Genomic DNA, 20,077 nt, shown 5'->3' with positions numbered 1-20,077 from the left:
GACTCCGATGCAGACAGACAGAAATGCAACCACAACCCTTTCCACTGGCTGTGTCATCAGGGACATGTGTGCACGACTTTGCATGTGTGTATTATTCAAATTTGCCATGGAAACCTGAGTAACACTTCAGGTTTGCACTACTTCTGTAATTAGCAAAAGCTGCATCGACATATAGCATGTGCTTCTCGCGTTCTTTGGTGGTCATTGAAAACTAAAAAGCCGCACCACTTCAAAAGGGCTCTGTGGCAGGAATAGCATGACTCCACACAGCAGTTGCCATGACACTGCATGACGATTGATATGCAGTGGCAATCTCAGCCACACATTTCTCTTTAGCAGCGCAGATAAACTCACGGCACAGATAAGACACACAGCACGCATTCACCTAGACAAGGCCTCCAATCACACTGTTACACATATAGATAGTTCCATAGTTACAGTCATGACAGATGAGCAGTTTGGATTTGCAAGTTCCCTTTATTAGGCTGGTTTTAATTTGGGGGGGGAGATAGCTCTTGTCTAGTTCAGTAGAAGCATGTGGACCTGGTGACCCATAGCTGGGGTAGTTTGTTCAGCACCAGTTCTCTCACCAAGCCTCTTAGCAGCTATGTGTACACTGGCATTACAGTCATCGGGGGGGGGCATACTTGCCTGCAACTTGCTCATCTGGTGTGTGAATTGGTTCTGTCTGATTAGTCCCTGTTGAGTGCATCACAATATCAGGTGAAGGAGGAGTCAGGGAGAGTTGAGTGTGTCCTCGATGGAGTTGGAGGAGCTTCTGGGAGGCAGAACGAGTGTTTAAAGGAACATCAGAGACAGTCTTCGGAATTATAACCTCCTTCAGATCCAACAGTGATAAACTGGTGCTCTCTAAAGGCAATGGTGACGTCACAGGGGTCCACTTGACCATGGTATTGACTTCACCGTGGTGAGGAGGAGCCACACCGGAACGTGCAGCTTTGCTAATGCTCCCATCTGTGGCTGTGCTGATATCTGCGGTCAAATTAGATGGTTCAGTTGTTATGGCTGACGAGGTTTCTCCAGTGCTCAGCGAAGAACCATGTAAACCAAGCGATGATGCGTCGTCTGAATCCAGGTTTGCTTCGTGGGTAACGTATGAGGGCGTAGTTGGAACAAAGCGGGAGAGACCTCCTGGTCTGGAGCCTGTCCACTCCCAGGAACGTGTACTCATCACTTCTGCAGCCTGCACATTTGACTTTCCCCCGTTTGCTAACAAGGAGTTGATACTGTTTAGCGCTCGAAGGGTGTCAGTTTCCAGTGAACTGGTGCTCCATGGAGACACCGATGCCACTCTGAGCCCCTCAGTAGGTGGAAACACTTGCGCGAGTTTAAATGTCTTGCTAAATCCTTCTGTTGTCTGAGATAACAGCTGAGGGTTCTTGCCAGAAGCCTCAGCGGAGAGCAGCGGGCGACCCGTGCCCTCAGCATATGGGGGTGCGGTAACTGAAGTCATGCGTTCCTCTGCAAATGTCACACAAGGTTTAGGCGTCACTCAAGTATAAGTTTCAGTCACCAATGAAGGAATGGAAGTCCCTGAAACAAACACAGATCGTGCTCATATCCGACAGCGTCGTCAGACTTTGCAGCATCATTAAGTACATTGACGTACTGTTACAGATACTAACCTAAACAGGGTGACGTGTTCTCCATAGTCCAGACCATTTTGTTGTTTGTCTCTTTAAAAGTGAGCACAACGTCAATTCTGAGGAAAGCCTGCTGCAGGTCACGACCCTCTTTTTCAGTGCATTTCTGAAAGAGAAACCACAAGGATAGTAGTTCTAAAACACACAAGAAAGAAGGAATTGAAAGCCTGTTTGATGAATGGCATGCTTCTTCACCTTCATCTTTTGAATAAGGGCAGTTGGAATGATGAGTTTCACAAAGCCACTGTTCTCAGACCAGGTGAAGGCGCTCGTCTGGTTTACAGACACACTACTGACAGACAGAGTCTCACTGTCATATCCTCCCCGCTTGGTCAAACCCATGCGACGTTTGTAGATGTGCAGTACTGTGTTCTCGGATGAATACATAGTTACTAAATCAGATAAACACGTAAACATGCTTTAGATGTAGAAAAACAGAGTAACCGAGTTAATAAAAAGAGTGTTTACAGGAAAGAGAGGCCTAACATTGCATAAAAAATAATGACATAAAACATAAGGGAGTATAGAGATTCCGTGTCCTTTCAGAATGATTTGTGTACAGGGCAGAGGCCTCTGTAGAGGCTCTGTAAAGGATCCTGGGTAGGCTTTAGTGGATCTCAGGGTAAGATATATGACCTCTCTACAAGGCTCAGGACCGTATGTAAAAACAATCTTCTTTAGGATAAGGTCAAGAGAAGTCTTCTCTTGGAATATGGTGGTAACAGGTTCCAACTGGTGTGGATGTTGAATATCAGTTTGCATATGTTGACTAATGTATGGTTTGGATGTAATAGTGGCAAATGCAAACACTAGTATGTAAAAATGCTGGGGTGAGTACATGATCACTTCTGACAAATGTATAAAAATGTGTGTAGACATTCTCCGGAGAGTGCCTCAATAAGGCTTGTTAACGTTAACCTGCAATATAATACAGGACCAGCTATTCTCTTCTACTAATTCTGAAGTCTGCATCTATATTTTATATTTGTATGTTTAACTGTAAGACTAGCTGATTGGGGATTTAGGAATGACGTAACACAGAGGGAAAGTTCAATGAGAAAACCAGTACCCACCTGTTGGACAGGTAGCCTCCATGCTATAAGCATAATTTCCACTGACCAGCTTGAGAGGTAAGAATTGCCCCTCAGTCTGAAGAACCTAAAAAACATGGCATTGTCTGTGCTTAAAAAAAGGCCAATCTGAATTTTAAAACATGTAAAATCGGTGCCTTTACTATCTTTTACAATCTTTACTGATAGAGCTGAAGTTGAAAATATGCTATATAGCATAATGTCCACAAGATGGCAGTCCATACAAGCTCTATTAAAGGAAAGCACCCTCAAGCATCATTCATTAAAAACCAGTTTGAGAGCTGCATAAAATATTCAAATAAAAGGTAAACTATTCTATTTTAACTCACCTGCACAGGGCTAAGGATCGTGTTCCTTCTGCCTTGAACAGTAATGTATGGTTTATGAATGTCGACGTATACTTGAATGAGACTGGCATCTTCTAACGCCACCACCAGACTGCCTCCCAAAGCAAGAGACCAGCTGAGCTAGCAGGGGAAATAACACCATTATGATACCAACCTTACTGCTTTAATGAAGAACTCTCATAAAAAATACCAAGTTCAACTTCCTCAGTATTTTACATCATCATAAATATCTAAATATTAAATATAGGCGTAATTGATTACACACACAGTTTGTGATCGAATTTTTGAGGAATGTTACCTCATTGTTCCAGCTGTCCACTGGTATCAGTCTGGTAACCTTTGAAAATCCAACATCACATGCTTAAAAGTGAGAAAGGTATGGCAGAAAGAGACAAACCTGCCCTGGGTTTTGTATTTAGATCACTGGCGCTCTACCTGAATGAAGTCGGGGTCACACTGAATGTGTTCACTGCTGAGTGGTGCTGCCAATACAGGACACTTCATTACGTAACTGCGCATCCTGCCCCCAAAACGGCTTATTCTCTTCAGCAAGTTCAGCGGCATCACATAATGGCCATGCTGAAAGGAAGCAGACCAGATGCTGTTGTAAAACGACTGTCATGATAGCAGCGCCTGAACAGGCCGGAACAAGCTCCTAAACACGACATGTGCTGTAATGTTAAAGAATACAGTACAGGAATATTTTATTCTCACCTCCAACTGCACAAAGCATCCACTATACATGACTCGGAAGATGTAGTTCCGGTCAGGATCCTTATGCAGGCCAAACCCACATGCAGACAGCTGATGGTTTAAGCTATCTAGAGACGCAAGGGCAACTAGACCAGAGGGGTTGGATGTGTGAGGTTTGTTGCAAGTAAACTATCTGAATGTACTTAATCCAAGAGTGTGTTTATTTTTTAGGAACATTTCTGTATGCCACAGCTCACCTTGAATCCTCAGCATTGCTGAAAGCCAGAGCCTCAAGCCCTCAATTCTCATTCTGTGGATCCACAGTTCCATGTATTCAGAGAAGCACCCCACATCGCCTTCTGAAACAAAAAATAAAGAATGTTGTGTACAGCTGCTTTTTACTGAACACTTTTCATTCATTCACATCCACTTCCAGTTTAGTTCCATCTGCATGCCACTGTAGTAGGTGAGAGCCCATATACAATTCCTAAATTGTATGAAACATCCCACCATACATCTTTCCAAATGCTGGTTACATTGCATTGCCAAGCACTCCAATGTATTTCAGACAACAACAGGTGTAAAGAGGGACCCTGACACCCCCATGTTGAGACAGACCTCTACAATGCTCATGAATGTCTATAGCAAATGCCCCCTCCAGTTAAATTAATGTAATTTCTTTTATAGACACTTCTTGGAGAATTACCCATGGTGCTTTCAGGTGGGCTGTCAATCCAATCTCGCTTCTGAACTGGTAAAACATCTCCACATATGGGTAAGAATAAATACCTACATGGAAAAGAAACAGAGGCAGTGGCCAACGTTAGAAACGCATACACCTATCATTTGGCACGCATCGTTTACTTTATAACACACTGACAAAGGTTTGTTCGGCTTTTTACTTTGTGGAAATACTGCAAAAGAACAGCATACTTACAAGGAAAACAGGAAAAATCCACACAGCCCAGAGACCATGATTGCCAAGTCGGTAATACTCGTAGCTGAGCTTGCAGCATTTATAAACTGAAGCATCATCTGTGTTTGCCTACTAAAAATCGCAGCTTGGTGAAGGGGACAATATAAAATGTACATCACAGGTTGTGCTACAAAGAGCTCAGTAGTAAGAAAGGGTTGTGTTTGTTAGGGGTTTTTTCACACATCCTATGGCGTTCGTTTAGTTTGAGGTCTTTCATGTTGAAAGCTATTGTCCCAATACCTCGACAGATTAAACGTTACACTGTTTACTTCCATGCCTATACGTGACTGGATAGTGGTGCAAACGAGACTGAAAAGTAAGACTGACCTATATTGTAACGATTAAAAAAAGCGAAGGCCTGCCTTAAATTCAGCCAACTCAAAGCTGCTGGGTGCAGTTATTATATTGTGTATTATTGCTAATAAAGCAAAAAAAAAAGAACGTCTGCTTTTTTTGGCAACCCATTAAAAGAAGAATAGTTGTGTTTATTGAACTTAAGTGTGCAGTTTGCAGATAAAAATACACAAACGCACCAACATCGCCGATTGAAACGCAGCGTAGATCCGTGCCTGCGTACGATAGGACCACAGAGCCTCGCCCGCACCACTGTCCGTTAGACCGGGGATCCGTTTCATCACGTCTACGGCACCTTAAGAACTGAAAAGCCATTCGCGTCTTTCGACAAATATATATATATATATATATATATATAAACATAAACAGGTGCTTGCATAGGTTTACCTTTGTGACATTTTAAAGCAAAAAATAAATACATTCCACCCCTGCAGTCTGATATACAATAAGACCTCCCAAATGATGATGTAATTAGTTCGGCGAGACCTTAACGGCCATTTTGATGGCGGTTTGAGGTGAGATAAACACTCGGGTGCGTTTGTTTTTTAGTTTGTTTTTAGCATTAAATGTTGTTTCAGAAAGTCACTGTGTGATAGTTTCCCGGACGTGGACACGCTGAAAGCAAAGTTTAGACGCGTCGGAAAGCGCGGAAACCTCCCTGCCATTCATTTTTTTTTCTCAAGCGTGTTCGTTGTTAGCAGGAGAGCTAACTAGCTGGCGGAGCGCGAGGGCCTGCTCTGTTCATGGGCGCTAGTAAAACACTTTTATGAAGTATAAGCCCACATCAAGTGAGAATCGTGATCACGAACAGTTGATATATAGGTGGATAAAGTATTAATCTGTGCAACGTTAGTGTTTTCAGTTCAAATACGCGCGGATTTGCTAGATATTTTTCACAAAGCTGGCTGCGGTAGTTAGTTAACTGAATTATTTAGCGAGTGTGGTGGCTAACGGGAGCTAGCACGAGGCGACCGATCTTGGCGCGTTTAAGTACCGGCTGGCGAATCTTATAATTAGCGAAACATGGAAACGTGTTACATTCGTGTGGCTGAGGATGAAAACGAGGAGCCGATGGAGATTCCGTCAGAGGAAGACGGCACCGTGCTGCTGTCGAGCGTAGCCGCACAGTTTCCAGGCGCGTGCGGCCTACGCTATCGGAGCCCGGTCTCGCAGTGCATGCGAGGCGTCCGCCTGGTCGAGGGCGTGCTGCACGCACCAGACGCAGACTGGGGCAATCTGGTTTACGTCGTCAATTATCCAAAAGGTAAATATTTCATTGCATAATAAATTTGCAGAGAATGGCTGTTAAATCTGAGTGCATTGGCATTGTAGTTTGAATGATGACGACGATAATGACTTGTGCTGTGTAAGTAATCTGATTGCTATCGAAGCTGCTATGAGGCGCATTGCATTTGAAACGTAATATATTTTCAGATAACAAAAGGAAGATGGATGAAATGGATGCTGCCTCTGCTGTGAAGATTAAGAGAGGTATCCAAAAAACCTCAGATTTGATTGTTCTTGGGTTACCTTGGAAAACAACAGAGCAAGACCTGAAAGACTATTTCAGCACTTTTGGAGAAGTGATAATGGTGCAGGTCAGTGCTACTCAGATTCCAGTCTTGGGGGCACAGTAGGGTTTGGTGTTTCCTCATTAAACCCACCTAGTTTATCTAAACACACCTTGATTTGGGTGTGTTGGACCACCAAAGACACTGAACTTTAGAGTGCCCTGTCCATCCTGCATAAAGTATACATATGCTAGGGTTTGTGCTAAATGTTGCCTCTTTCCTCACCAGGTTAAGAGAGATGTAAAAACTGGAAACTCCAAAGGATTTGGCTTTGTGAGATTTACAGATTACGAGACACAAATTAAAGTCATGTCCCAGCGGCACATGATTGATGGGCGGTGGTGTGACTGCAAGCTCCCCAACTCAAAGGTATAACCCATCAGTGTAACCACTGAAGTAAATATTTATGCTAAATATAAACACACACATTTCAAATAACAGCTATAGTTTCCACAGTATAATGTAGCCCAAAATATGTAGCGTTTGCAAGTAGATATAATCGATCATATTTAGTTGCCAAGATGTATGGAAATAAGTGATTGTACATTTTGTGCAGTGACAGTGTTGTGAGCATTGCATGAGTAGACCCTATTTTCTATTAATTGATCTAGTATTTCCTGGAACAGGCTGGACTGGATGAGCCTATGCGCAGCAGGAAAGTGTTTGTGGGCCGCTGTACAGAGGACATGACTGTTGATGACCTCAGGCAGTTCTTTATGCAGTATGGTGAAGTCACCGATGTCTTCATACCCAAACCTTTTCGGGCTTTTGCCTTTGTCACTTTTGCAGATGACCAGGTTTGTTACTAAGCAGTTTGACCAGGAATTTGTTCACCGTCAGCCTGGTTGATTTGTTGTAATTGGGAAATTGTTGTTGTCCCCCAGGTTGCACAGTCGCTGTGTGGTGAGGACCTGATCATTAAGGGCACCAGCGTGCACATCTCCAACGCAGAGCCTAAGCACAATAATAGTAGGCAAATGATGGATCGTGGTCGTTTTGGGGGGTTCGGGCAGGGCTTTGGTAGTAGTCGCAGTGGTAGTAGCAGTGTGAATTTTGGCGCTCTTAGCCTCAACCCAGCTATGATGGCAGCTGCACAGGCTGCCCTCCAGAGCAGCTGGGGAATGATGGGCATGCTGGCTAGTCAGCAGGGTCAGACGGCTGCCTCTGGCACCACCTCAGCGGGCCAGACCAGCGGCAGTAGAGATCAGAATCAGAGCTATAGCACAAGTGGGAACAACTACGGTGCCACCAGCTCAGCCAGTCTCGGGTGGGGGGCAGGCACCAATTCGGCCTCCGGCAGTGGGTTCAGCTCAGGCTTTGGCTCCAGTATGGAGACCAAATCCAGTTGGGGGATGTAGAGGGTTGCTTTTGTTTCGCTTGTGTGGTAAGTATTTTGAGAAGTTTGTAGCCAATCTTGTTTCATTTTTGTTTTAAAGGGGGAAATGTTCTGAAGGTTGTTATACATTAAACTAGCTCTGTAAAATTTGAGTGGGGGAAATCATGAGTGGTATGAAGAATAAGAAAGTTGCTTTTGTTTTCATTGATTAGCTAAAATGTGATTTTATGTTATGGGTACTAAACTGAAATGTCAAGCGTCATATTGTTTCAGTGCCCTCTCAGTCGTGTTTAGAGATGCTTTGTTTTGAACCTGATTTTGAGTTGCAGTGTGTGGACTTGTTGAATTGTTTTTTTTGAAGTTTATGGTCAAGCCTTCATAAATTTCTTCTACAGTTCACCACCTCTTTTCCAATTTCCCGGGAAGAAGCCCCTCGTTGGCCGCAATGTTCGAGCGATCTCAGTATCAGTACCCTTCTTCCCATGTGTAAATGCTTTGCCATCAAAGAACACAGCTTCACTCTGCATTTACTGTGTTAGACGGTGGGTGTTGTCTTTTTCTCCCCTTTTTTCGTGGATGAATCTGTCCAATGTGTATGGCTTTGAGAACGAGTGAGGTGATCGATTGATGGTGAGCCTCGAGTGCGAGACTGAATGAGCGAACGGACTGAGAGAACGTGAACGCAAGTGTGAAAAAGCTGGTTGTGCGATGAAAACAAGATGACTGCAAGATGTGAGAAGAACCTGTGTGAGCGAGTGTGAGCAGGAGCCCCGTGTTTTCTATAGCGCCATCAAATGGACATTGGTTGCATCCTCCTTTTGATCTGACACCTTTCATCCTTTTTCTCGTTAAATCAAGTTTAGTTACTGCAAAAAAATTCTATAGCTGAGATATATATATATATATATACATATATATATATATACACACACACTGTGTGATATAGATAGATATATATATATATATATCTGTGTGTATGTATGTAGTGGAATGTCTAGATAAAAATCTAAATATTTGTATACATGCTATACTATCTGTTGTGAATGCTTGTATGGTGTGTGTGTTTTATCTTCACCCTGTTACTGACCTCCAAGTGTGAACATGGGGAGTGGGGGTGTGTGGCGGTGATCGTGAGCTCTGAGTGACTCGAGGGCTGTTGTGGCGGTGGGAGTTGGAAGAATCCCTATAGAAACTTTGCGTTTGTTAAGTGTTTTTGAATGCATTTTATATGTTTTGTGAATCAAAGGGAACTCAAATAAAGCTAATTTGACTAGGTATTTGATAGTGGTGTATTTTTGATTGCTACAAAAATTAATTGAATTGCAAAAACTTATTTAATTCGCATGTATAGGGACCTTGGACTCGGCTGGCCCAGGTTTACATCAGAACCCAGAGTGAAGTCAGTTTTGGGGAAGCTGAAGACTGGAGTTGTAGTGTTGGCGGCCCCAACACAGTTCAACTGTGGAGCTGCTGCTGAATGCCTTAGACCTGAAAAGGGACTTCTTCACTTCTCTGTAACAGGATCCCTGGAATCCCTATTGAAATTTAAACGGACAATTCCAAATTGGCTGGAGCACACGTCTAAAGAAACCCAATCCAAAATTAAGGGCAATATAATTTTTTTTTTCTTCTTCTTTCTTTTCTTTTCATGGAAGAATGCCTGAACCCCTCAGTCCCATTTCAAATGATTATCTGGTTTAAAAACTCATCTATGCTATTCACTTTGTTAGTATTGTTTAATGCCAGACTAATTTTTCTTGCTATTCCTTTTTTTTTTCTTTTTTTTTTTTGTCTTTTTTTTGTTTTGGGGCTTTTTGTTTGTTTGTTTGTTTTGTAAGTTGTCAAATTGCAGGCCTAGCGATTGTAATTAAGTGGTCAGTTTTCACCGAAAATGAAAGGCCTTTTTTATAAACAGTAGCTTATTCATTTCTGTCATAGGTGAAATGTATAGAACATAAGGGTTTTGTGAAATGTTTGGGCTCTACTGGGGCAAAGTAGTAAATGACTTTCATCTCTGGTAATACCCAATAAACAGGCCCATAGGAATCATATCACTGTGTTTTAAATCCTATCCATAAATTCAATTTTAGTCACTTAAAGTGTAAAATAAACAGTTAATTTTGCTATCAGCTGTTGGGTTGTAGGTTTATGTTTGGTTGTGCATCAGGTTAGGCAGGTGAGAAACTGGAGACATGAAGGCAACTGAAGATACTAGGATAACGTGTGCTGATATAACGGATTTGGTCTGAGTATTCACAATGGCTTTACATTATGAGGCATGCTTTTGTTTTTGACGTTAACCTGCATGACGATCAGCACATTTTCAAAGCAGTGTTCTCTGATTCTCTTAGGTTATTTTAAATTAAGATAACATGCTTAATTTAAGGCATCACAAACTTCAGCAAAGGACTGCTTGGAAAGGTTTTAATCTAGAAGTTCAGGCAGGTTTTGTTTGTCTTCAGTAACCTTACCAATACTAATGTTGCTAAAAAAGAAAGCTGAAAGTTCAGTTAGTATTGTGGAAGTGTGCCAAAGTCATAAGCATTGTAATAAGCCATTTGCAAACTTTTTATAGTATCTAACACTTAATTTCCAGGGGGGTCAAATTGTTTTGAAAATCATGCAAAATGTCACCACTAAGCAAACAGTGGAATATACAAGTTTTAGAAGTGTATACTCAAATCACCTCAGAAAGTCAGGCATTCGAATGTTTATTAATACTCAAGGTTTGGGGATTCAGCTATTGTTAGTTATGTAAGGTATAGAAGACCAGATTCAAGGAGACATTGTTCACTCTGTATGTGTTAGCATGAAGAGAAGGTCTTCCAGAAGAAGTTTTTGCACGGAGACTTCTCCCGGACCGGTGGCAGGCCCAGCACCACCCGCTCTCCCAGTTTACCACTCAACAGCTGCTCGAGGTCCAGTGCGCCTAGGTCTTTAGCAGTCATGTTCAATTCAGCCAGCTCTGACAGAATCTTCAACAGCAAGTCCTTCTGCTCTTTTGTCAAAACCTGAGCAATAGTTACATTTTCTATTTGTAATTTAAATTTTAATAGTTGATAACCTAAGCATCTATAAACCACAAAACCTAAATGAAAGAAGGATGTTATTGATAAGTCTATACAGTTTAAAGTGGTGGAGGTGTAGACTCACATCATTGCTGTGCGGTAGCTTGCCCTGTACAGGCAGAGCATCAGTTCCAACGGTGCACCATGCGATCAGCAGCACAGGGACCATGCTTAGCAACACTCTCATGATGAACGTTACGCTTTCTTCTGCTCCACGGGGATCTGCTCTGCCACCCAGACGCATGCTTTATAATGTAGTCACAAGGGCCACTGACACAGCCCACAGGAAACAAAGTAAATTAACAGATTTAATGCTAATCAAGTCAAAGCAGACTTAGTTACATGTACTCCTGTAAAAATGGCATTTCTGTTTGGCTATTCATACGTGTAACATTAGAAGCTTTTTACAGTCTTTCAGTGTGAAATAGAATAAATTAATGTTTGTAATCGTTGCCGATATGTTTTGATGTGTACTAATATGTAGATTAGGAATGTTGCTGTATTCCAATTTTCCATTGTTTTTAACTGGGTTTATATTTCAACACTCAAAACAATTTAATTATTAACTAATAAAGAAACGATGAAAGCCTTTAGTCAAATATTTGACCTGCATTCTAACAATGATGGTGTCACTTTCCAAACTGAATGCAAGAAGGCATGCACAGTGATTAAAAAAACATGCTTTTAAGATAATAATATACATACACACACCAGAAGCTCTTAGTCATATCACAGAGGAAACTGCTGCAACTCAAAGCGCATCAGACCTCATTGTTCGCCAGACTGCCTCTCCCTCTCAGTGCAGTCCATGCATAATTGATGGGCAGGGCACTGGAGAGGGTGTCCACTTACTGCACACGGTGGTCCGCGCACTGGAGCGATGCGTGATGATTCAGCATCACCCCCACGTGCTCTCAGCCAATCGCTATTGTAAAGCTGCCAGGTTCTGCCGCATCCTCTCTGTGGCATAAGCTCTTATAAGGAATATACCATGTTCCTCTTTCTGAAGTGGGCTGTAATTACAGAGATGTTCTTTTTCCAACAGAGTAATTGGGTCGTGGGCATGACCATGATCAGTGAACCGGACCAACTTTTCATGTGAACAGAGGGAGGCATCTTATTCCAGGATTAAATGGCAAGCTGCAGACAGTGCTAAGCGAGCCTAAGTTCTCTCAACTGCTGCTGTGTTGGAAGGACAATATACAGGTCCTGGAAGACAGTAGTGGTCGATGCTTTGAAGCTGAAAGCCACAAATAAGATTGGCGCTGACTGTGGCACCTGGCCAAGGAAGGACATCCCATGGAGCGGGAGTGCTGATTTAGTGCTCACACATACGTGTAACCTTTGGTTGAGATTCTCTTGCTATTCTCCTTTCTGTAGCTCACTTGCACATGGTTTCAGGGGAAAAGGGATTACGGTACTCTAAAACTCAACAATTACAAATTCTGGTCAATGTTATACACAAGTAAGGTTTTTTTAAATTTATTATTATTCATGTAGTATGCACTTGTGTTTGTCAAAGTGTCTTAGATATGCAGCCAGGGAGGTTTTACTGTATTAACAGGTTCTCCACCTCACACCTGTGCTACTTTTAAAGACAAACAGAAAGATTCGCCTGCCACCTCTCAGTTAACTGTCTCAGGTACATGGTTCAGACTGTTGTTTCATCCAAACAAAAGACTTTAGGGTTGCAAATTTGCATTATAAATTCATCATCTTTTTTATATTCACTATACAGTGTTTGTATACACAATGAAGACTACAGTGTAGTATAAAAGGATCGAATTTCAGCTACATACCCAAAACATTATTTGCTCCATTTGACTTCCCCTCACAGTGTAACTCTTTCAGTAGACCAGATAGTCCATCAGGTACCACTGCTCCGTTCAATCAAAACAATGCTGTCATTAATAAATGAATGGAAAGGGTCCCAGGTTTCATAGAGAGAGTTAAGGGATTGCCTCAGGCAGCCCCTTAGCTTTTCAAGTTTAATAAAGCTAAAACCTTTCATCTGTTGGAGGGCTGGTACACTTCCATATAAGGAGAATAGCCTAACAATGTAGTAAAGGGAATAACATGTTGCTTTTTAATGGATGTGGGGTTGTGGATGAATTCCAAACAGGGTAGTTAGAGGGTTAGGGTCAAGGTCACAAACTAGGGCTTGCTTAAGAATATCAAACATCTCAGATCAAAAGTCGGAGTCAATGGCATGTCCAGAAAACGTGGAAATGTTTGGCATGGGGTTTATACCTCACAAAGACATTGTCTCTGGCAGTATTTTCAGCAGTTTATCTTCTCATATCTCATAACTCATATCTTCTTCGCAGGACTCAGAGTCGGTTAGGTTTAACATTTATGGAACTACATTGTACCAAAACACTATTAAATTATTAACACAACCATTCTGAGTTTTTAATCGAGATTTGTTAGATACTGTTAGCTTGCTGCAGAAACAACACCAGCAGTAAACAGCAATACCTGTAATATTTTATATCTTTGTGTTTAGTGAGTTAGCACACCTGCGGGAGGTACTCCAAGCCAACAGAGATTCCCACAGGCATTGTGCCTGATCTGTTTTGAATTGTCAGACCACTACTTTGACCCCACTCAGAAGTCAGCTGACTGCATCTCTGTAATGTAATGAATTACCTGTTTTTGACTACACAAGTGGGGTGTCTTTGTTGTTGTTTTATTATAATGATCTAATATCTTTTCTCAAGCGTAACAATTTTTTTTTTTTTTTTTTTTATGAGCCACTACTACCCCGTTGCTGAAATGTGCGTGAACAAGAAATCTAAAGGACTTTGTGTCGAACATGCATTAGCACAGGCTGAAACTAACAATCACAAAGTACAAATGGATTAATATTTTAATACTCTACACAGATTAGTTTGTAAGATAGTGACACTTAGACTACCACTCAAATTCTGTTTCTGTTAGAGATTCATATTTCAGACTGTTGACACATATAAACACTGGATTGTCTGCTGAAACAAAGATTGCCAGGTTGTCTTGGTTTTTAATATACATTTACACAATGAGCAAAAACTATTAAGTACAACTTCCTTTTCCATGAAAAGCTGCTTTCAAGTAACACAACAGGGAAAACATTCCAAATGGCTAGTGGAAAGAGCTGAAGTGCAGGCGTTTGCTTCCCTATCTGATTCCGAGTCTTCTGAGTTTTCCCAGTCTCCTCTCCGATGCCTAATATCTTCTGGTGTAAGTATATTATTACTGTATCATAAATGTTTCCCCATCATGTGATGCAACTGAGAAAGGTAATATAGATTACACAACACAATATCCTCATGGAAACAACTTCCTTACCAACAAGACACTTACTAGTGTCTGCTGCTATGTGGTTCATAGTAACTGTACAAAACACCAAATTATATATTCTCCAAGTCAGGGAAGCATCGAAAAACACAACTCTCCCTTTTAATACGAAAATTCTCTCTGCTGTTGACGGTTAATTTTGCATATACAAAAACAAAAAGTCAAGTGAAGTGGACCAAAGCTAATTAAAAATGGATTCAACTCTATTTAGGCCAAGACAGTGCAATAATGAACCGTAATCCACGGTCAGTGCTTTCGACTTTGGGGGAAAATAACTAGTACTACACTAGTCCTCATTGTCTGTGGCATAGGGCCTTATGCGTTGTACTACTTTCAGAAAAGAGGAAGAATTTGCAAAATGTTTACACATGACTGTGTCCCATTACATACAGAACTCTGCATTATTTCAGGACGTCATAAAACCCTTGACTAATGGTTAGATAGGGCTGTACTTCAGGTTCTAAGTTGGAGGCATTGTCTTGTTCAGGTGCCCTAGTCCCATGTTCTTGAACAACAGCGCTCTCTGCTGGAATGAGATTCCTTAGCCTTAGGCATTGTAGGAAGTGGAGGACACATTTCCTCCATGGCCTGTCCAGTTAGTGTGGATGAAGTGACCAGGATTTGACAGCAACTCGTATGTGTGGGCGCCAAAGTAGTCTCTCTGCGCCTGTAGTACAAAACATTGATACATAGTTCACGTTTTGGTGGGTCCTTTGAGCGTAAAAACAAGAACACTGATGATTTAACAGCTGTTTGAAGATAAAAGCCTTTTCTTTAGTGTAGACACCTGACCCATGACCACAACCCCCCCACCCCCAGAAATGGCCAGAGTGCTGGGCTACACAGCCAATGGAGCAGTGCAGTGAGGGGCTCCAGAGCTTGGCTGGATGGAGAGAGTTTACCTGCAGCAGGTTGGCTGGCAGCATGGCATGCCTGTAGCCATCGTAGAAGGACAGCGCTGTGGTGAAGGATGGCATAGGGATGCCCAGCTCAACTCCCGTGCTTACGACACGTCGCCATGATGCCTACAGCATGGGACAAAGATGGAAACTCGGTCTACACTACAGATCTAATTACACCAACATCATAAGACGGCGGATTGGTTGAATTTGAATGGAGAAACTGCAAAGCACCCCTGACATACACAGCTGATGGTGGGAATACTGTGAATACACAGAGATCACTTAATGACTGTTGTTGATAAATAATATTAATAATAACAACAACAACGACCACCACCATGCCTCCAGTCGACCCTGAATGATCCATTTAAAAAAGGGATCAGGTGATGTTTTGTATATGTAGATATCTTGTGTATGTATATGTAATTGCATCTATAGATTAAGTGCGCCCATACCTCTGTGTATCCCTATACATCATTAAAAGCATAGCCGATAGTGATGGGCATGACTGGAGTTTATTTAGCTTCACTTCTAGTTAGCTACAAGGTCGTGTGGGGTCATGTCTTCCCCAGCTCCTGTACCTGGCAGTCTTGTACAGCGTTTGTGAAGAAGCCATCCAACAGCAGATTCTGCAACTCAGAGTCCCGATCAAAGGCCTCCTTGATCTTTCCCAAAAAAACACTAAAAGTAGACCATCCAAATATAAGCTCATAGTGATTCCAAACAACAGCCGTTCCTAACACAAAGTCTCATCATTTCAGCAGGAAAAAAAAACAAAACAACATTTTAGTATTCCAGTACAAATGACATTTTACCAGGAACTAAAACAGAAGCTCTGTTTCCTCATGTGCTGTTCCAGTGTTACAACATTGAGCAGACAGTGAATGACATCATGCATCATTACATTGTACTCCGTCTCAGCAAACAAAGCCTCCGTGCTCAGAATGACCTGTTCCCACTAACCTTTTCACCCTGAACCCTGTGGTCCAGCGTGGCGCTTACCTCCGGATGATGCAGCCACCCCGCCACATCAGGGCGATGGCACCGTAGTTGAGGGACCAGCCAAATTCCTTGGCCGCCTGCCTCAGAAGCATGAAGCCCTGAGCGTAGGAGATGATCTTGGAGGCATACAGAGCCTGAGTGGGAAACAGAGAGAGCATTAATACACAAAAAACGCTGAAAGCTACAGAACGTCCAGACTTGTTACGCCAATCCTAAATACGGTTTGTGTAAACATTTTAGTTCTGAAAGTGTTCAGATTCTGTACAAACCACTAAGAAATAAAAAGCAAATTAAATCTGGGCAATGTGCCCAATACAACTGTACCAACCTTTCTAATGTCTTCGAGAAACTGATCCTTGTCCCCAGTAAACTTAGCCCCCTGAGGCCCTTTCAGGCTCTTGCTGGCCAACACCCTCTCATCCTTCAGAGAGGAGAGACATCTGGCAAAGACAGCCTCTCCTGCAGGAAAACACCAGTGCAGAGGAGTGTCATTTCCAGACAGGAAAGCTAGCTAGGCCAGGGTTTTTCAACTCTAGATTTTTGACTAACTAAATTCAGTAAAACTAAGAAATAAGAAAGATGTGGCAAAACAAAAGGCTGCATTTGAACTGTTTTAAAACTTAACACTGGTTCAGACAGACAGTGCCGACTCTGCTGAACATTAACCAGAAAGTTATATGGACCCAAATGTATCAGTGCAACTGATGACAGAGCACCAGAAATACCAGCCACAGTAAAATCAGAAAAAAAGTGTTTGTGAACCACTCAGAATTAGTTGGATTTCTCCATAAATGGCTCCCAATATAAATGAAAACAAGATCAGACATCATAATAATAAATAAAGACATTTAACAAAATACACACAATAAATTAGTTGTGCCATGTATTTCTTAAACAAATGGTTTAAGCAATCATGTCACATTTAAGGAGCTATTCATGCAGAAATCAAGATTCAGAAAACCCCTTGTAATTTTTCTTGCTGTTTTCTAACCAACATTTTGTCGATATACATAAGATAACCAACGATTAAATCAGCTTTTGTAAAAACAACGCTTGCCACATACACCAACTACAGCGTTCACCACAGGGTCAAAGACTTGAGTAATCATGACTTTGTAGTTTTAGCAGGCCCTCCCAATGAAATATCCATGAAGTGAGGTTGAGAAAGGGAACAAAAATGTCATTGTGAACTAAACACCTCAGCGCTAGCAAACCTGCACACTCAAGCACAAATTCCAGCCCTCACTCTCAAAGACAATACACAGCTGTGTGTTCCCTTCACAGGGGGAAGGAATGTTAATCTGATCATGAGATTTAACAGCATCTCAGACCTCGAGTGTCTGAGAACGCTTCCCCCTCTGCCACATAAATATGCATGAACGTATGTAAATTTTCATCTCAAATATGAATGTATGACTTATGTATGTAAAGATTCCCCTGTGAGAGTATTATCAGTTCCCTGGTACAGTATGTCACAAGGCCAGAGTCAGACTCTTTATGAAACCAGACCCCATTCAACGGCAAAGCAAACAAGACCCCAAAATCCCACATATCAGCTGAAGACTAGCAATGCCTTTCATCTGCTCAGGTAGCGACTACTTCATTCATCATCCTTCCTGAAACCAAACTCTTGATTTTCCACCTAGTAAGAGCCACATCTTCCCTTAATGTCTCACCAAACAACATATAGCATGAAGCCAAAGGTGTAGCAGGACGTACCGATAAGTGTGACAGGAATGCCATATTCCAAGGCGGAGATGGCCGTCCATTTGCCCGTTCCCTTCTGCCCTGCACTGTCTCGGATTTTCGGCAGCAGGTGAGTGCCATCAGTGTCCCTGTACTTGAGGATGTTTGCTGTGATCTCAATGAGGAAAGAATCCAGCTCTGTTTTATTCCACCGGTCAAAAACCTGAGAAGAACCCAGCCCCAGAGACTCAGACACACAGCAGGAACCTGAGCAAAAATAACATCTCAAAGGAGGAAATTCATCGCTTTAAATTGGAACCGGTTCTTTGATGAGACGACAAATTGAGCAACGAGGAAACAAAGCCTGCGTGAGGTCACAGAGTAAAGAAGGAAGTGAGATCGGACTTACCTGGGCCATCTCGTCATGATCCATGCCCAGGACATCCTTCATCAGGTGGTAGGCCTCACAGATCAGCTGCATGTCTCCATACTCAATGCCATTATGGACCATCTTTACAAAGTGCCCCGCTCCCTCATCTCCAACCTGTGCATCAAGTCACAGTCAGCTTGTTATAAACCATATAAATACTGAATGCATTCAGATTACAAATGGATCACTGTTTCACAGGACTCACCCAGTCACAACAAGACTCCCCTGTGCCAACCTTGGCAGCGATGCTCTGAAAGATGTCTTTTATGTGAGGCCTATTAAATGAAAGTCAACTTCATAAGGTAACCAGTTATTGCATGACAGGTGCTGAGCTTGGTCAGACTGAGATCTTTAAGGGTCTATCTACCATGCTTCCTTGTGTCCGCCTGGCATAAGAGACGGGCCGTGGCGTGCCCCCTCCTCTCCTCCACTAACTCCACTGCCCACAAACAGCAGGCCTTTGGCCTTCAAGCTCTGACACCGTCGCTGCGCACACACACAAACAGTATTTATATGCTCTGATGTACACCCCCCGTAAACAGCATTTACACACACTGATACGCACTGTACACACACCCACACGCGACTCCAAGCATTTCTCATGACTTACTGTTGTGTCTCTGTATTCAGAATTGCCCCCATCGATGATGATGTCTCCAGGTTGAAGAAGAGGAACCTACCAACAGAGACTGATGGTAACTTCTCTAATAGAGGATTATATAATGACACAGGAATGATGACACATCTAAGTGGACATTAACCAATTTGTCTATGAAGTCGTCGACAGCCTGGCCGGCCTTCACAAGGAGTATGACACGACGAGGACTCTTCAGCTTAGAGACCATGTCCTCGAGAGACTCCGCACCTATCACTTTTGTGCTTTTTGCTTCATTTCGTAAGAAGTCATGCACTTTGGATACGGTCCTGTTGTAGGCACAGACCTGAACGACAGAAAGAAATCCAGAAGACAAAAAAAAAAAAAAAAGGACATTTACAGACATTCGCAACTCTGACCAATTGAAAAGCTGATAGTCTAAAAAGGAGAACTGTGAATTAGTGACTTACAACAAAGCCATGGTCATTCATATTCAGGATCAGATTCTGACCCATCACGGCCAAGCCGATGAGAGCAATATCCGCTCTGAGCAATCAGAAAAATTAGGAAACAAGAGTAGCGACACGCACATGACAAACCACAGAACTCGTAACCAATTAATACTCCTATCCAGTATTACCTATGGAATTTTTAACAAAACTAGCTAGCTAGCTAGCGAAATGGGCTAAAACGCATGAGTTTAATTCTCTCAAGTAGGTGAATTCAGGTGTTTTTCCGTTTCAAACTCATTCCAACATTTTGAGTTTAGTTGTTTCCTCGGGTAGCGTAACGTCAAAAGATGCTAGCAAGGATAGCTAGCCTAACCCAGCCAGGGGCAACCACACCACCAAAGCAACAATACTGACCGAGCGTGGCCAAAATATGAGACTCTGTAAAACAATACTTACTGTGCCATGACTGGAACGAGATTATTTTAGCAAATGCACCGATTTTTGTCAAATCCACTGCGCTGTCACAAACTTCCTCCTTCGCTACCCGTCCGGTATCTGCTTCCAACTGACACGC

At 42.3% G+C, this 20,077-nt stretch overlaps 3 protein-coding genes across 11 annotated transcripts; 1 reads left to right on the top strand and 2 right to left on the bottom strand.

Moving 5' to 3' along the window:
- Nucleotides 1-457: 457 nt before the first annotated feature.
- Nucleotides 458-5,651, bottom strand: ciroz (ciliated left-right organizer protein containing ZP-N domains). Of its 5 annotated transcripts, XM_027016335.3 has the most exons (13): nucleotides 5,513-5,651; nucleotides 5,305-5,428; nucleotides 4,733-4,843; nucleotides 4,502-4,584; nucleotides 4,053-4,154; nucleotides 3,817-3,941; nucleotides 3,538-3,681; nucleotides 3,401-3,439; nucleotides 3,085-3,222; nucleotides 2,738-2,822; nucleotides 1,860-2,056; nucleotides 1,647-1,770; nucleotides 458-1,482 (listed from the first exon to the last, which is right to left on the bottom strand). In XM_027016335.3, exons 3-13 carry the CDS (start codon nucleotides 4,828-4,830, stop codon nucleotides 629-631), a joined length of 1,989 nt encoding a protein of 662 aa, XP_026872136.3. In that variant the 5' UTR covers nucleotides 4,831-4,843; nucleotides 5,305-5,428; nucleotides 5,513-5,651; the 3' UTR covers nucleotides 458-628. The 5 variants fall into 5 exon arrangements, with proteins under 5 accessions (XP_026872136.3, XP_081562919.1, XP_026872135.3 ...); XM_081706793.1 differs by having other exon boundaries at nucleotides 4,733-5,428; XM_027016334.3 differs by lacking the exon at nucleotides 5,513-5,651 and having other exon boundaries at nucleotides 4,733-5,497.
- tardbpa (TAR DNA binding protein a) lies at nucleotides 5,632-10,083 on the top strand. Of its 5 annotated transcripts, none has more exons than XR_014119712.1 (7): nucleotides 5,634-6,389; nucleotides 6,560-6,723; nucleotides 6,925-7,065; nucleotides 7,323-7,493; nucleotides 7,581-7,665; nucleotides 8,428-8,574; nucleotides 9,384-10,083. XR_014119712.1 is itself a non-coding variant. In XM_027016312.3 (6 exons), exons 1-6 carry the CDS (start codon nucleotides 6,149-6,151, stop codon nucleotides 8,520-8,522), a joined length of 912 nt encoding a protein of 303 aa, XP_026872113.1. In that variant the 5' UTR covers nucleotides 5,634-6,148; the 3' UTR covers nucleotides 8,523-9,309. The 5 variants fall into 5 exon arrangements, 3 of the variants coding, with proteins under 3 accessions (XP_026872112.1, XP_026872111.1, XP_026872113.1); XR_003411053.3 differs by having other exon boundaries at nucleotides 5,635-6,389; nucleotides 7,308-7,493; XM_027016312.3 differs by lacking the exon at nucleotides 9,384-10,083 and having other exon boundaries at nucleotides 7,308-7,493; nucleotides 8,428-9,309.
- Nucleotides 10,084-14,099: 4,016 nt separating this feature from the next.
- pgd (phosphogluconate dehydrogenase) lies at nucleotides 14,100-20,075 on the bottom strand. Its single transcript, XM_027016309.2, has 13 exons — nucleotides 19,960-20,075; nucleotides 19,522-19,597; nucleotides 19,218-19,397; nucleotides 19,067-19,132; nucleotides 18,824-18,942; nucleotides 18,662-18,731; nucleotides 18,436-18,570; nucleotides 18,060-18,249; nucleotides 16,669-16,799; nucleotides 16,341-16,474; nucleotides 15,920-16,019; nucleotides 15,339-15,461; nucleotides 14,100-15,103 (listed from the first exon to the last, which is right to left on the bottom strand). The coding sequence occupies exons 1-13, from the start codon at nucleotides 19,965-19,967 to the stop codon at nucleotides 14,984-14,986; spliced, it is 1,452 nt and encodes a 483-aa protein (XP_026872110.1). The 5' UTR covers nucleotides 19,968-20,075; the 3' UTR covers nucleotides 14,100-14,983.
- Between the last annotated feature and the right edge of the window lie 2 nt (nucleotides 20,076-20,077).

The sequence above is a fragment of the Electrophorus electricus genome, chromosome 24, assembly GCF_041902795.1.
Source record: "Electrophorus electricus isolate QZ-2024a chromosome 24, ASM4190279v1, whole genome shotgun sequence".
NCBI lineage: Eukaryota > Metazoa > Chordata > Actinopteri > Gymnotiformes > Gymnotidae > Electrophorus > Electrophorus electricus.
This window is presented reverse-complemented; position numbering and strand designations above follow the sequence as displayed.